General features: G+C 32.9%; 1 protein-coding gene across 3 annotated transcripts in view; it reads right to left on the bottom strand.

Moving 5' to 3' along the window:
- Positions 1-14,318, bottom strand: part of LOC105200843 (coiled-coil domain-containing protein R3HCC1L) — an 83,349-nt gene that overhangs the window by 18,283 nt on the left and 50,748 nt on the right. For all 3 annotated transcript variants that reach the window (XM_039458640.1, XM_039458638.1, XM_039458639.1), the window contains exons 5-6: positions 741-1,521; positions 411-651 (exon numbers count right to left, since the gene is read on the bottom strand). In XM_039458640.1, coding sequence (XP_039314574.1) covers positions 411-651; positions 741-1,521 — 1,022 coding nt within the window. The remainder of the gene's footprint in view (positions 1-410; positions 652-740; positions 1,522-14,318) is intronic.

Below are 14,318 nucleotides of genomic sequence, written 5' to 3'. Positions count from 1 at the left end.
CTTCCACCATGACAACGCACCGGCTCACACCTCCGCCGTCGCCACGGCCAAATTGGTCGAATTGCACTACGAACTGCTGCCCCATCCACCGTATTCTCCAGATTTGGCCCCGTGCGACTTTTTTTTGTTTCCAAACTTGAAAAAGTCACTCGCCGGGCAGAAATTTGAGTCCAATGAGGAGGTCATCGCCGCCACGGAGGCCTACTTTGCAGACCTCGAGAAAACGTATTTTTCAGATGGGTTAAAGAAGTTGAAGCATCGCTGGGTCAAGTGTATCGAGCTAAAAGGAGATTATGTTGAGAAATAAATCGCCACTTTTCCAAAATTTTCGTTTTTCTTTTGTAGGCTAAGTACTTATGGGACTGCCCTTGTATATACACACGTACACAAACACATACATACATACATACCAACGAGAGGACTGCTGAAAACTCCCAAACAATGAGTATCGTCTACCCACTTCAATTCAAAACCACCGTTCTTAAAAGAACTAAAGATAGCCGCTAAATCGCTAGTTTTGAACTCAGAAGGAAAATTGTAAATTTCAATAACGTGTGCAAACTCGTCACTAGATACTTCAATTTGCTTGGTATATGCCTTGTAATCGTTCTTTGGTTGTTCTATCACTACTTCACCTACTGCTGAGGTAAGCTAAATAAAAGACATAATACGTAAATATGAACTAATTACATACAATAAACACAGTAATGTTATTATTAGTAAATACATAGCATACTAACCTCTTCTATTAATGTTGGATCTAAACAATCACCATTATCATCAAATAAACTATCCCAATCGCATTCATCTCTATTGATTTTCAGCGGTGGAGAAGGTGGTGGAGCCGGTTTGCTTTTTTGCCTTTCTATCTTTTTTACTTTTTTTTCAGGTGGTGTAACAAGAATTGAAGAAAGTTGTTCGGGCTGTTTGGATTTCTTTTGAGTATCAGAAATTATTAGAACATCCGATACTATATTCTGTTTAATTAGTTGTTTATCTTTGTGATCAGTTACATCGTTACAACTGATGTGTTCGGATAGATTTTCTTTCGTAGTTTCTTGTATTTTTTCCAATTGTTTATCATTAATTTCAACTTGATCGGATGTTTTTAATAGATTAAAATTAGTATTATTTTCATTAAGATTATTACTTGTGGTAATTTGTTTAATCTCAAATAAAGTTGACATGTCTTCTTTCACTTCCGAAAATTTATATATATCCTCTATATTACCGGAGATTTTCTCAGAATCAAAAGAAATTACATTTTCTGAAATCTCTCGTGGGAAATGTTTATTCTCGTTTTTTATATCGCAACTTTTAGCGATTGGATTATTTGAAGTCATATCGTCTACATTTTGTTCATTATAATGAATATCCTGTAGTTTCGAATAATTATTTGAATCTTCATTTAATGTCAAATTAGAAACTTTCAAATTTTGCAGTTTTTTATCTTTAGTTTCTAAACTTCTGCGATGCTTAGGTATGTAAACCGCTCGATCAGGTCGTTTTTGACGTACATTCCTGCATACATAAGATAGGATATCTTATAAGTCAAGATATTTTATAAGAAATGACCAAGTGATCATATGCAGGTAAAACGGACTAAATTGAAACGAGAAGTCCTGTAGTATTTTCCAATTTTCGCAGTAGTTAACGAGTTAATTTATAAAATAGCAAAATTTGCCCAGCTTACCGCCAAATCCAAGTATACAGCGAAATGCGATCGCCTAGCGATCGAGGTTGCTAAGCGTGTGGAAATTGTTGTTTATAAACGACAAAAATGGAACAACACGTACAGTACACCTCCAAACATCTTCTGGTGCACTTAGCAATGATGATCGTTTGGCGGTCGTATCTTTTCGTGCGCTTACATTTGGCAGTAGGATGTGCAAATTCGGCAATCTTTATAAATTAATAATTTCCTCTTTAAAATAACATTTATTAAATTATATGACCAAATCCTGCATAAAAATTATCAGTAATTGTGTAGGTATATTTACAAAAAATAGATATAGAAGTACTGACCTTTTATAAAATATAAATAATAATTGTTTATTTAATTAATTTTAAAATAATATTTCGGTAAAATTATAACGATATGACGAATCATCTTCGTGATATATTTGTAAAATTAAATTTAAAAAGAAACTGTTCAATAATTAAGAAAAATATTTTTAGCTGTGTTATGTGTAAAACATTTAGAAGTATAACTAATCCAAACAATTGTTTACAAAAATGCACAACTATTCCTAAATTATAATGTAGAAATATTGCTATATGAAATATTACACAATCAGCATTTTAAATCAAGAATCAAACGGTTTTTGAAATAAGTGTAAAATATTTATATCTCAAATTTAGATTTATCTAATTTTTGATAAATATTATTTAGAGATTTTATTTCGACAAAACTGCTTTGTTTTAATGTATCATCTTAACAATTATTTAAAATTTTCGTCAATTTGTAATGCTATTGCTATTGTGCAATATTTGCACAATATGCCTATCGGAGTAGTTAACTACAAAAATTGCAAAATAGTACAAGACTTTCCGACTTAGTCCATTCTACCTGCATACAATTACTTTGCTATTTCTTAAGGGACACTATATACATACACATATAATATATTGTATATAAAAAAAATCAAAAATGTGAAGTTATGAAATCTTACAAAGGGAGTTCTCAAGATACACATCAGCGATTTTAATAAAATTTTATGAGCGTGTAGTATTTACTCACACCTTTGCAGTAGTAAAATCGTTTGTTGCGAAACTTAGGCATTTTCGAGAAAATGACGATTAAAGCATCTATTAGTACCGTTACAGAAGAACGATTATCGATTAAACGACGTAGGACGTTAGGACGTCGACTATTACGCTTGGGGTCCCAGGTTCAATCCCAACGGCTGACTTTTTTTTAATCTTATATTTTTTAATTGTTATATAAAATTTTTAAACCCCTTTTAATTATTTGATATAAAATGTTATTTAAAAAAATCAAGGAATATAAAAATGCTCTTTATTGTTATTTAAATTAAAATTTTTCATGAACACAAAAAAATATATTTCCAATAAAAATTTACACTGATTGTTTTAAGAACGTCGAAATAAATGTTTTAATAAATCGTTGTACCTATAACGGTCTCCGAGTAAAACGGTTTTGTTATTGTCTTTTTTTTGGTCTAGACTAACCAAGTATTGGTGGTGGTATTAAGTAGCACGTACTAGTCGACGTCCTAACGCCCTACTCTACGTCGTTTAATCGATATTCGTTCTTCTGTAACGGTACTAATAGATGCTGGAAATATTTAATCGTCATTTTCTCGAGAATGCCTAAGTTTCGCAACAAACGGTTTTAATACTGTAAAGATGTGAGTGAATACAACACACCTATAAAATTAAAATCGGTGATATGCATCTTGAGAACTCTCCTTGTTAGTATTAACACGTGCATAAAAAAAGATTAATTTGATCCAATAATTTTTACTATTATTCTCAACAGAAAGTTTCAAAATTTTAAGTAAAATTTTGATAGGAGAAAGGGGGTAAGATGAATTACTAATTTTTCTAAGTTAATAACAAACGAGCTGATACTTAATTTATTAGAGGCATTAGATAATAATAAATAATCTCTAATAATTCTAAAGCATTTATTTGACTAGTCGGAACAAAGAATTTTATTAATTAACTAATGAAAAAATGCATCAAAGCGTTTACAACATCAATAAATAAGCTGCAACCACAAAATGCTATATTACTAGTATAATGCTGAGGACGTTTTAATTTTGACAGCGTCTTGCAAACATAACCTGCTTGAATACAAAATTACACTATGACCGCCATTGAACATAAATAATACTAAAATAATACTAAAATAAGCACTGGCAACCAGAAAGCGTGTTATGTGAGAAAACAAATCCGAAAAGCCATCTCTTTGGCGTATAGTCAAATTAGAAAGTTTATTTAGTATACTAGTACATGGGCACATTATAAAAATATACAGTAGAAACATATCGCATCGGTACTTTTGATCATTTTTTCATAGCTCAATAGATCTTCTTTAAAGCCACGTTTGAAATGTTAAAATTGAATAAGAAAAAAGTTATTTTTGTACAAAAACATTTTTGCATTTTTTTCAACACTTTTTTGTTTAAATCATTTTTTTACCAACTTCGAAGTAAGAAAAGACAAAGAGATTGACCTATTATTGAACCCTTCTCTCCCTGCACGGGACGAAACAGAGACATACTGTTTTGGTCGCAAAGTTATAAAAAATATACGTTTTTTGCACAGAGACGTAACATGTTGAATGTTTTTAATTAATCAGCTATATTTATGGATTTTCTGTTTGTGATTCATATTTTAGAGATAAATACTGTTTTACTTTTTAATGAATGATTTTTTTTATATAATGAAAATAAAAAGTAAGAAATATGACACGTGTAATTTGGGATGTACTGAAGATGGCGAAAACTTAAGCCAAAACGTCTATGTTTGTAATATGATGAATTAAAGATTAAAAGATTTAATTTTATATAAAGAGAAAACATTTTTTGTGCACAGATTACAGCGCCGACTCCCAATTGCTCATTTAATTTTTTCTTAAAGTTTTTCTTAATGAAATTAACCCTTAAACATAACGATCCCGTAAAATAAGTAAATACATTTTCCGGTCTGGGACTTTTTCAAATTTTGAGAAGCTATAGCCTTGATTCCAATCAATATTTTTCATTAATTTTTTTTCGAATAAAAGTTCAGAATGTCAGAAACGTGACTGCACAATCAGCATTGTCGGAAAATAATTTATTGTAAAGTCATGAAGGAAAAACCATTAAGCAAAAATAAAAAATTGTTTAAAAATTCACTTTTTCTTTAAAAAATCATATCTTTGCAACGAAAAACGTTTAAGGACTTTAAAATATGATGTTTTAAAGTTAAAGAGTCAAACATTTAAAAAAAATTATGGCATTGTCATTTCTTTTAAAAACTATAATTATGTAGGCAAATATGAAGTATTTTTGATTGAAGATGTTTTGGCTATACAATACCAAACAAAAGTTACTTAAATTTGAAATTGATGAAATTCTATGTTTTTATAACTTAAGATGTGCACCATATGTGCTCGTATCATGTATAGGATTTAAATAATGCTAATTAACATATTTGGCACTACAAATGAATATATTTGTATATTTTGCCATTTTTGTGATCATCGGCAAAAAACTTTTGGACATAAATTTTACCTGAAATCAACTGTAAAAAATGGAAGAACTAAACGCATATTTATATATCAGATATCGAATGGTACTTAAAAATCCATAAGATACTTGAATAAATATTATTAACATAATATTTGCTTTCTAGTACGTATTATAAAAGTCAAAATACAAGGGTAAGTCAATACATAAGTTGCAAAATTAGAGGCAATAATAATCAAAGTAATTTCCTGACACTTATTTCACTTTTCGACATATTCACCCTGTACATTCACACTTATCCAATTTCTTTACAAGTCCTTGAAAGCCGGCAGCAAAGAAGTCTTTTGGTTGCTGTCGCAGCCAACGTGTAACTTCTTGGATTACGGCATCATCAGTTTCAAAATGTCGACCACCCAAATGCTTTTTTAAGGACCCAAACAGATAAAAAACTTTCTATCTATTTGTGCCCTAAAAAAGCATTTGGGTGGCCGTCATTTTGAAACTGATGGGTGGTTTTACCATTGATATCTTAATAACGAGTTAATAAATCGATATAAACTTTTTTTAGAAATATTGCTCAGTATTTTATTTACTCATAAACAAAGTTTCAGAATATTAGCAATGTTGCTTCTTTATAATTTCGTCAGCCACATTTCCATAAGTGGAAATGTATTCCTACACCATAAGAATACATGCAAAATTTAAAGTTGAATAACTCGTGAAACAGTTAGAGGATCAACTTCAGATTTTAAACATGTGTTCACAGATAATGAATAAAAACAATTTATAAAATTTTCAAAGTATTGTCAATTTTAGGAAGTTAGCATCAGTACATTCTTAAATCAAGGTGTCTAAAGTTGAAAATTGATGTGTTTCATGATGGGCGGATCCCGATAGCACACCACCATTTGCAGCGGCCGATGCCTAGAGTTTTTCCATTGGTTAGGTTAGATAAGTCAAGATGATCGGTTGGTGAGCTATCGCACCGTGCGCTATCGGATTCCATCCTTTCATGATATATTTCGGACTCTGCGCAAAAGCCCCCTTTTCACAACACTATAGCATTTTGATTTTAGACAGAGTATATGCGAGTACATACGTACATATATACGTGCGTGCACACATACGTACATAAATACGTACATACGTGCATACGTACATACATACGTACGTACATACGAGGTCTGTCCCAAAAGTATCCGACCTTCCTTCATATTTCCCCGCTGATGTTATTCTGCGTCATCGGGTTGGTGGCATCCTTCGAAATAGTCCCCATTTGATTGAAAAATACGCTGTTAACGGCCTTTCCACTTTTGGAAGCAGTCCTGAAACTCGTTTTTTGGTATAGCCTTTAGAGCGTTTATCGCATTAGTTTTGACTGTTTCTTTGTCGTCGAATCGGTGTCCTATGAGCGGCATTTTTAATCTTGGGAACAGCCAAAAGTCGCAAAATCTGCTTAAAAAGATTAACTGGTGATGAATCGTGGGTTTATGGTTATGATCCCAAAACAAAATGACAGTCTTCGCAATGGAAGCTGTCGTCAGAGCCATGACCGAAAACGCCAAAGTCGGAGCAATGTCAAGTCGTTGCTTTTTTTTAGGGTGTTGTACACCACGAATATGCTCCTAAAGGTCAGACGATCAACAAAGAATATTATCTTGAAGTTATGAAAAGATTGCGTGACGCAATTAGAAGAAAACGGCCTCAGCTTTGGTCAAGCGATGACTAGTTTCTTCATCACGATAACGTGCCAGCGCATGCATCAAATCTCGTGCCGCAATATTTGACAAAGCACAAAGTCGTACAGCTCCGTCGGCCTCCTTACAATCTTGATGTAGTTCCCTGCGACTTTTGGCTGTTTCCAAGATTAAAAATGCTGCTCAAAGGATACCGATTCGACGACAACAGTCAAAAAAACGGTCAAAACTAATACGATAAACGCATCGCCAGTAACTTATACAGGGTGATTCAAAATAACCTATTGGTCCCGAAGCTGGCATATTCGTAATCGAATTCTGAGTCGATTTTTCCTTTTGCAAAAATTTGTCCGGAGCTTAGTTTTCAAATTACAATAAGAATTAATTAGTGTATGACGGGTCGGATACAAGTGGTAGACAGGGACGGCGCAACTCACTGTTACACGCGGCTGTTTCCGTGAGATGCTTCCTGCGCTCAAATGACTGACAAAAGTATACGGACAGCACATTCCTATTTAAACTCTCTCTCTCTCTCTCTCTCTCTCTCTCTCTCTCTCTCTCTCTCTCTCTTTGTCACTTTAATTATGCTACATTTAACTTGTCAAATTTCGATCTCTGTCATCCGGCCGTCAAATATCGGGATGACCGTGAAATCTTCAAGTAAGTTTACATTATTATAATAAATGTACGTCCGCAAATAATAAAATTTAATGCAAATTAGATTACTTCAATATGCACTTGCAAGTTAAAAGTAGCACTTTTAAAACGCACAAAACGGAAAGAAAGGAGAGAGAGAGAGAGAGAGAGAGAGAGAGAGATATGGAGGGCGGCTTTTGAACAAGTTTAAGCACGTTTACTTACGCACACGGCGATCAGCTTATTGTTTCCACAATGCGACAGTTCAATTTAAATTTGTCCTTTATCCAGATCTATCTCTCGAAGTTATTTCATATTTCACCACATTTACACTATTTACTCTGCACTTGATCGATAAATGCGGAACTACGCGACGAACCGATTGATCGACTTTATTAATTACTATTAATCACTACTCTAATCACTACAATCATTCGATGCGTTAAAATTACTCGAAAAAACACGTATTTACGTTACGATCACACAACACATGTTCACTCGACGATAGCAGTCGACTGAATGTTATTGATTATGTCGTTATAAGAGTGTCGAACGATTGGTTAAAGCCATAAGTCAAAACGCGGCAATTCAAAATAAAAATATTGATTAATACGATTTACATCGATACAATTTATTAGAAAAATGTGGCAAATGCATGTTTATTATTATTTGTTAAAAATTGTATGATCCATAAGTGACTTTATCAAGATAATTATTTAGAATATTTATTATAAAAAAAACTTCAAGGATATAATTCTTGAAATCTCCTTGCAGCAACGGATAATCTGCCCTTTTCAGGGCAACCAAATATTTTATTTTGAGGAATATTTTCACAGTTTTCACAAATATTCAAAAATAAGAAATAAAAAAAAGATTAGAAGAAATTGATTTTAATAAAATTATTTCTTGAAAATTTAGAATGAATAATAATTATCTTGATAAAGTCACTATCATACAACTTTTAACAAATAATGATAAACATGCATTTGCAACATTTTTTTAATAAATTGTATTGATGTAAATTGTATTAACCAATATTTTCATTTTAAATTGCCGCGTTTTGATTTATGGCTTTAACCAATCGTTCGACATTCTTATAACAACATAACCAATAACATCCAGTCGACTGCTTGATATCGTCGAGTAAACACGTGTTGTGTGATCGTAATGTAAACACGTGTTTCTTCGAGTAATTTTAACGCATTGAATGATTGTAGTGATTAAAGTAATGATTAATAGTAATTAATAAAGTCGATCGATCGGTTCGTCGCGTAGTTCTGCGTTTATCGATCAAGAGCAGAATAAATAGTGTAAATGTGGTGAAATATGAAACAACTTCGAGGGATAGATCTGGATAAAAGACAAATTTAAATTGAACTGTCGCATCGTGGAAACAATAAGCTGATCGCGCCGTGTGCGTGTAAGTAAACGTGCTTAAACTTGTTTAAAGCCCGTCTCTCTCTCTCTCTCTCTCTCTCTCTCTCTCTCTCTCTCTCTCTCTCTCTAGCTCTCTCTCTCTCTCTCTCTCTCTCCTTTCTTTCTGATTTGAGCGTTTTAAAAGTGCTACTTTTAACTTACAAGTGCACATTTAAGTAATCTAATTTACATTAAATTTTATTATTCGCGGACGTACATTTATTATAATAATGTAAATTTACTTGAAGATTTCACGGTCATCCCGATATTTGACGGCCGGATGACAGAGATCGAAATTTGACAAGTTAAATGTAGCATAATTAAAGTGACAGAGAGAGAGAGAGAGAGAGAGAGAAAGAAAGTTTAAATAGGAATGTGCTGTTCGTATACTTTTGTCAGTCATTTGAGCGCAGGAGGCGTCTCACGGAAACAGCCGCGTGTAACAGTGAGTTGCGCCGCCCCTGTCTACCACTTGTATCCGACCCGTCATACGTTAATTAATTTTTATTGTAATTTGAAAACTAAGCTCCGGACAAATTTTTGCAAAAGGAAAAATCGACTCAGAATTCGATTACGAATATGCCAGCTTCGAGACCAATAGGTTATTTTGAATCACCCTCTATATGGAATATGTGAAGAACTCCATACTCGGATTAATTCGAGTGTAGAATTTCCACACTCGAAAGGCTCTAGCCGAATAAGGAGTCGAAATCTTTCCTCAATGAATTTGTTTGAAATTTGACCCATCTTTTTATCATTAAAGAAGACTAAGTTTCTCAAGTTTTCAAGCCTCAAGCTTTTTCTTATTATCTATAACTTTAAAAAAATTTTTTTTGTTAAATAATTTTTCCTCTGCGTATTTTTAATGAATCGATGTGAAATTTTAACTGATGATAGATATTATTCAGATCCATAACTACGAATTTTTGTTTTTCATTTTGACAAGAAATTTAAATTTAATAAGCCGGAAAAATATTTCAAATTGTAATATCTCGCCTCTCATAAGACTTGCTACCTCTATATTTTAATCATAGTTGCATTTTTGTACAAATTACTTTCTTGACTTTTTCAGAATTTTTTTCTATGAAAACACCCTTAAATACCTCAAAAACCGCTTTTTTCACCTTTTTTGCCTAATTTTCATGGTTACTTTCGCTTGTAAAGACTATTTCGTGGCTCTGTCAGATAACTTTTCTATTCTTCTTGAAAACAAAGTCTATCATCAAGCATCATTAATCAATAACTTAAAAAATATTACGTTTTCACTTGTTTTTGTCATTTTTGTATATTTTAAGCTTGATTTTTTAATCTATGTCCACATCAATTTGCTTATGCAACTAGATAATTTTGGCTATTATTCATCATAATCGAAAATGCCACCAAAACTTTTTTAACTCAAGAACAACATATTTCGGTTTTCACCATGCCATTCTAGTAAATACAAAGTTACCGTCGTATTAATGATAGTTGTAATTTTCCACTGCAGTGGAAAATAGCAATGTTACATAACACTCTCGATTATTACATTTACATTGTTGAGTGAGAAAATATATTAACATTTACATAACAGTACCTTTGTATTTGCTGGAAATTCTTTCAGTGCATAAAATCCTTTTTCTTTCAATGGATAACATCTAGTTTGAGAAATACTAAACATTTACAGTTCAAATCAAGTCTAGCTCTAAACAAAGAAATTATTTATTTGCTGTCTACAATTTCATTATAAAATAATTTTTCAACAATTTTAAATATTATTCAACTTTTGTAATACAAAATCAATATTACGTAAAAAGAGAATATGTCATATGAATAAAGATGTGATTTATTTGAATATACAAACAAGGAATGGGTCTAAGAGCGCTACTTACAATTAATGTTATATACAAAGGTCAATGAACTAAAACATTACTAATTGAATATAATAAATGTTTCGACTTGTAATTATCATTCTTCTTTGTTGTAGAAACAAATTTCAAGATCTGTAAAATTCAATAATGTTTGTCTTGTCGTATTTATAACATATCAAAATACATACTGTGTAAACTATGTAACTAATTATAAACCAGTGATGCAGAAACAGTTATTTAATGTTTGTCTCAATAATTATCCAAAAGTTATCAAATTGTTACAAAATGTGTATCGGATCGTACTTTTTATGTAATGGTCTCATAGAACATTGTAAGAAGATGTTTGGTTTTGGAGTTGAAAGAAGAAAGTTTTCAGAACATTAATTTTGGTTAAAAAGCTTAAACTGCATAGGATGGGTCAAATTTCAAACAAATTCAGCATATTTAAAAAATTAATAAATAAATAAATAAATAAGAGGACAATAAATTAATATAAATACAAGTTATGTTTGTCAAAATATAAAATTAAAATATTAGCAAATAAAAACTTAATAAAATAAATTAATTAAAACAAGACTTCCGGTTGGACAGCGTTGGCGTGCAGTCGTGTATCCAACGCGTGTGAGATTTTCATAGCAGATTGGTAAAAGTGAGGAAAGTAGTAAGAGAGAGAATAAAAGGAAAGTGAAGACGGTGGAGGAGAGAAGTTGAAGGCGTTGAAAGGGACAAGAAGCTGAGGAGGAGTCGAGCATAAAGAAGGACTCGTAACCTGATCAAAAAAGCAGGTTAGGAATCAACCGAAAGAGAAAGATAAGAAAAGAGGAGAAGGAATAAGTACGTAGTGAGTACAGAGGCAAAAACAGATAGCACCACCGGGAAGACCGGCAGGAAATAAGGTGAAAGAAGAGAGCGAAAGTATGAAGAAATATGTGACAGGAGGAGAAGAGATAATAATAAAAGAAATGAAAAGAATAAGAAAACAGATCGAGGAAAATATAGGAAAGAGGATGGAAAAGATGATGGAACAATTTGACTAAATTAGAGAAGAATGGAAAGAAGAAAAACGGACAAGAAGAAAGAAAGACAAAGAAGAATGGACAGAAGAGAAAATGAACCTGCTGAATAGAGACTCTGGAATGGGCGAATGAGAAAAAAAAATAGAGAGAAACGAAGAAATAACATAGTAATTAGAGGGGCGAACATCTGGGAAGAAAGCAAAATGGAACAGGAAACAAAGGATTTCATAAAGAATAACTTGAAAATAGAGGTAGATATAAGTAAAGCAACCAAGATACAGGTACGAGGTGGTAAGTGTACAGTAGTAGCAGAAGTAGAAAGCCGGGAGCAAAAAAGAGAGATAATGATTAAAAGAGTTAAGGGCTGGAATATTCATCGGTGACGATCTGACAAGAATGGAAAGGGAAATGCAGATCCAACTAAGAGCAATAGCAAAAGAGAAAAGAGAAAAAGGAATTAAAGTTAAGATAGGATACGGAAAGATTCTGATGGAAGACAGATGGTACCGATGGAGTGCAAAAGAGAAGAAACTGACAGAAGGGAAAAAAAGAGGAGTTGAATGAGACACAGGCGGCGGGGATGGAACGGAGAAGAGAGGAGGATTAAAAATTGTTTTTTGGAACGTAGCGGGATTAACCAACAAATGCGAGAAGGCGTGGAAATATTTAGAGAATTTCGACATACTAGGACTAACGGAAACGTGGGTGGATGAGGAAGGATAGAAGAAGATGGCAGACAAAGTTTCAAAGGAATTCATATGGAAATGCATACCGGCAAAAAGGAAACATAAAAAGGGAAGAGCAAAAGGTGGGATCCTAAAAGCGGTGAGAAAAAGTTTGGAGGAGGTGGAGATCAAAGAAAGAGATGGAGGAATGGCAGAGGCTAAGTTAAAATATAATGGAAACAGATGGAGGATTATAACACTGTACAGCCAAAAAAATGGAAGAAACGATGGCAACACTAACAAATGGCGGAACAAACACCAGAAAAAGAGGAAGAGATTATTTACTGATAGAAGGAGATTTTAACGTGAGGACAGGTAACGAAGCTGAACCAATTGAAGAGGAAGAAGGAGAAGAAAAGAGAAAGGAATTAGACAGTTTATAAACAAGGTGAGAAATAGAGAAGGGCGGATTTTGCTAAACGGCATTGCAGAGAGAGGCTGGGCAATTTTAAATGGAAGTTACGACAAGGAAAGAGGATGGACATATATAGGAGAAGCAGGGATGTCGATAATAGACTACGTAATAGGAAATGACAAAGCGATAGGAGAGGTAAAGTCGGTGAAAGAAGGAGAAAGAACAGAGTCGGACCACATGCCGTTAAAAACAGAACTATTTGGAGCACAATCAATGAAGAAAAATGACAGAAACAAGATAAAGGAAATAGAGAGAAGCGTTTGGACAGAAGATGGAATAGAGAACTACATAGAAAACTGCAAAGACGAGTACACAGAGACGAAAGGCACTTGGAAGGAGATAAGAGACAAGGTTAAGAAATCTATAGTAAAACAGAAAAAGAGGATATTACCATGGAAAATAGGAAGAAAAGAATGGCACAACAAAGAGTGGAAAGAAAGGAAAAGAGAACTAAGAAAGATCCTAAGAAAACTAAAAAAGAAAAGAATCAACAGAGATTTTATCGCAAAGAGAAAAGAATATAAAGAATAATGCAAAGAGCTGAAAAAGAAACACGAACAGGCAGAAGAAGAGGCAATCTGAAGGATAAAAAACGAGAAAAAGGCGTGGAAATATATTGATATGTAAAGAAAAGAAAGGTGGGGATATGTGACAACATAAAAATAGAAGAATGGAGAAATTATTTCATAGAACTACTCGAAGGAACACAGGAAAAAAAATTAGATAGAGATGAACAAGAAACGGATACAGATAAATCGAGGGAGGAAGTACCAGAGGACCTAGAAAGGAAGGAATTGATAAAAGTACTGAGAAGATTAAAAAACGCAAAAGCCCCTGGAGAAGATGGGATAGAAAACGAAGCGTGGAAATTTATGGCTGAAGAAATAGGAGAGGAATTTTGGAAACTAATAAATAAAATATGGAAAGGAGGAGAACTGCCAAGAGACTGGAGCAGAGGAGTAATTAGCCCAATATACAAAAAGGGAGAGAAAAGTAAAATAAAAAATTATAGAGGAATAACACTAATGAATTCGGCGTACAAAAAAATGCAAGTATATTAAATAAAAGGCTAGAAGAGGAAACGAAAGATACGCTGAGAGAAACGCAATTCGGATTCAGGAAAGAAAGAGGAATTATGGACGCAGTCTATACGATAAACTATGTCGTTAACAAGGAATTAAGTAAGAAAGGAAGAAAAATATTTGCTTTTTTTGCAGATATGAAATCAGCCTTCGATAAAGTGAATAGAAAACAGCTAATAAAGTCGATGAAGAAGATAAACATAGAAACAAATTTGAGAAGAAAGATCACAGAAATATACAAAGAGACAAGAAATGTAATAAAAGTAGGAGAGGAGCAGTCACAAGA

Source organism: Solenopsis invicta, chromosome 16 (genome assembly GCF_016802725.1).
Source record: "Solenopsis invicta isolate M01_SB chromosome 16, UNIL_Sinv_3.0, whole genome shotgun sequence".
Taxonomy (NCBI): Eukaryota; Metazoa; Arthropoda; class Insecta; order Hymenoptera; family Formicidae; genus Solenopsis; species Solenopsis invicta.
The sequence above is the reverse complement of the archived record's forward strand: the minus strand, read 5'-3'. Positions and strand labels throughout refer to the sequence as shown.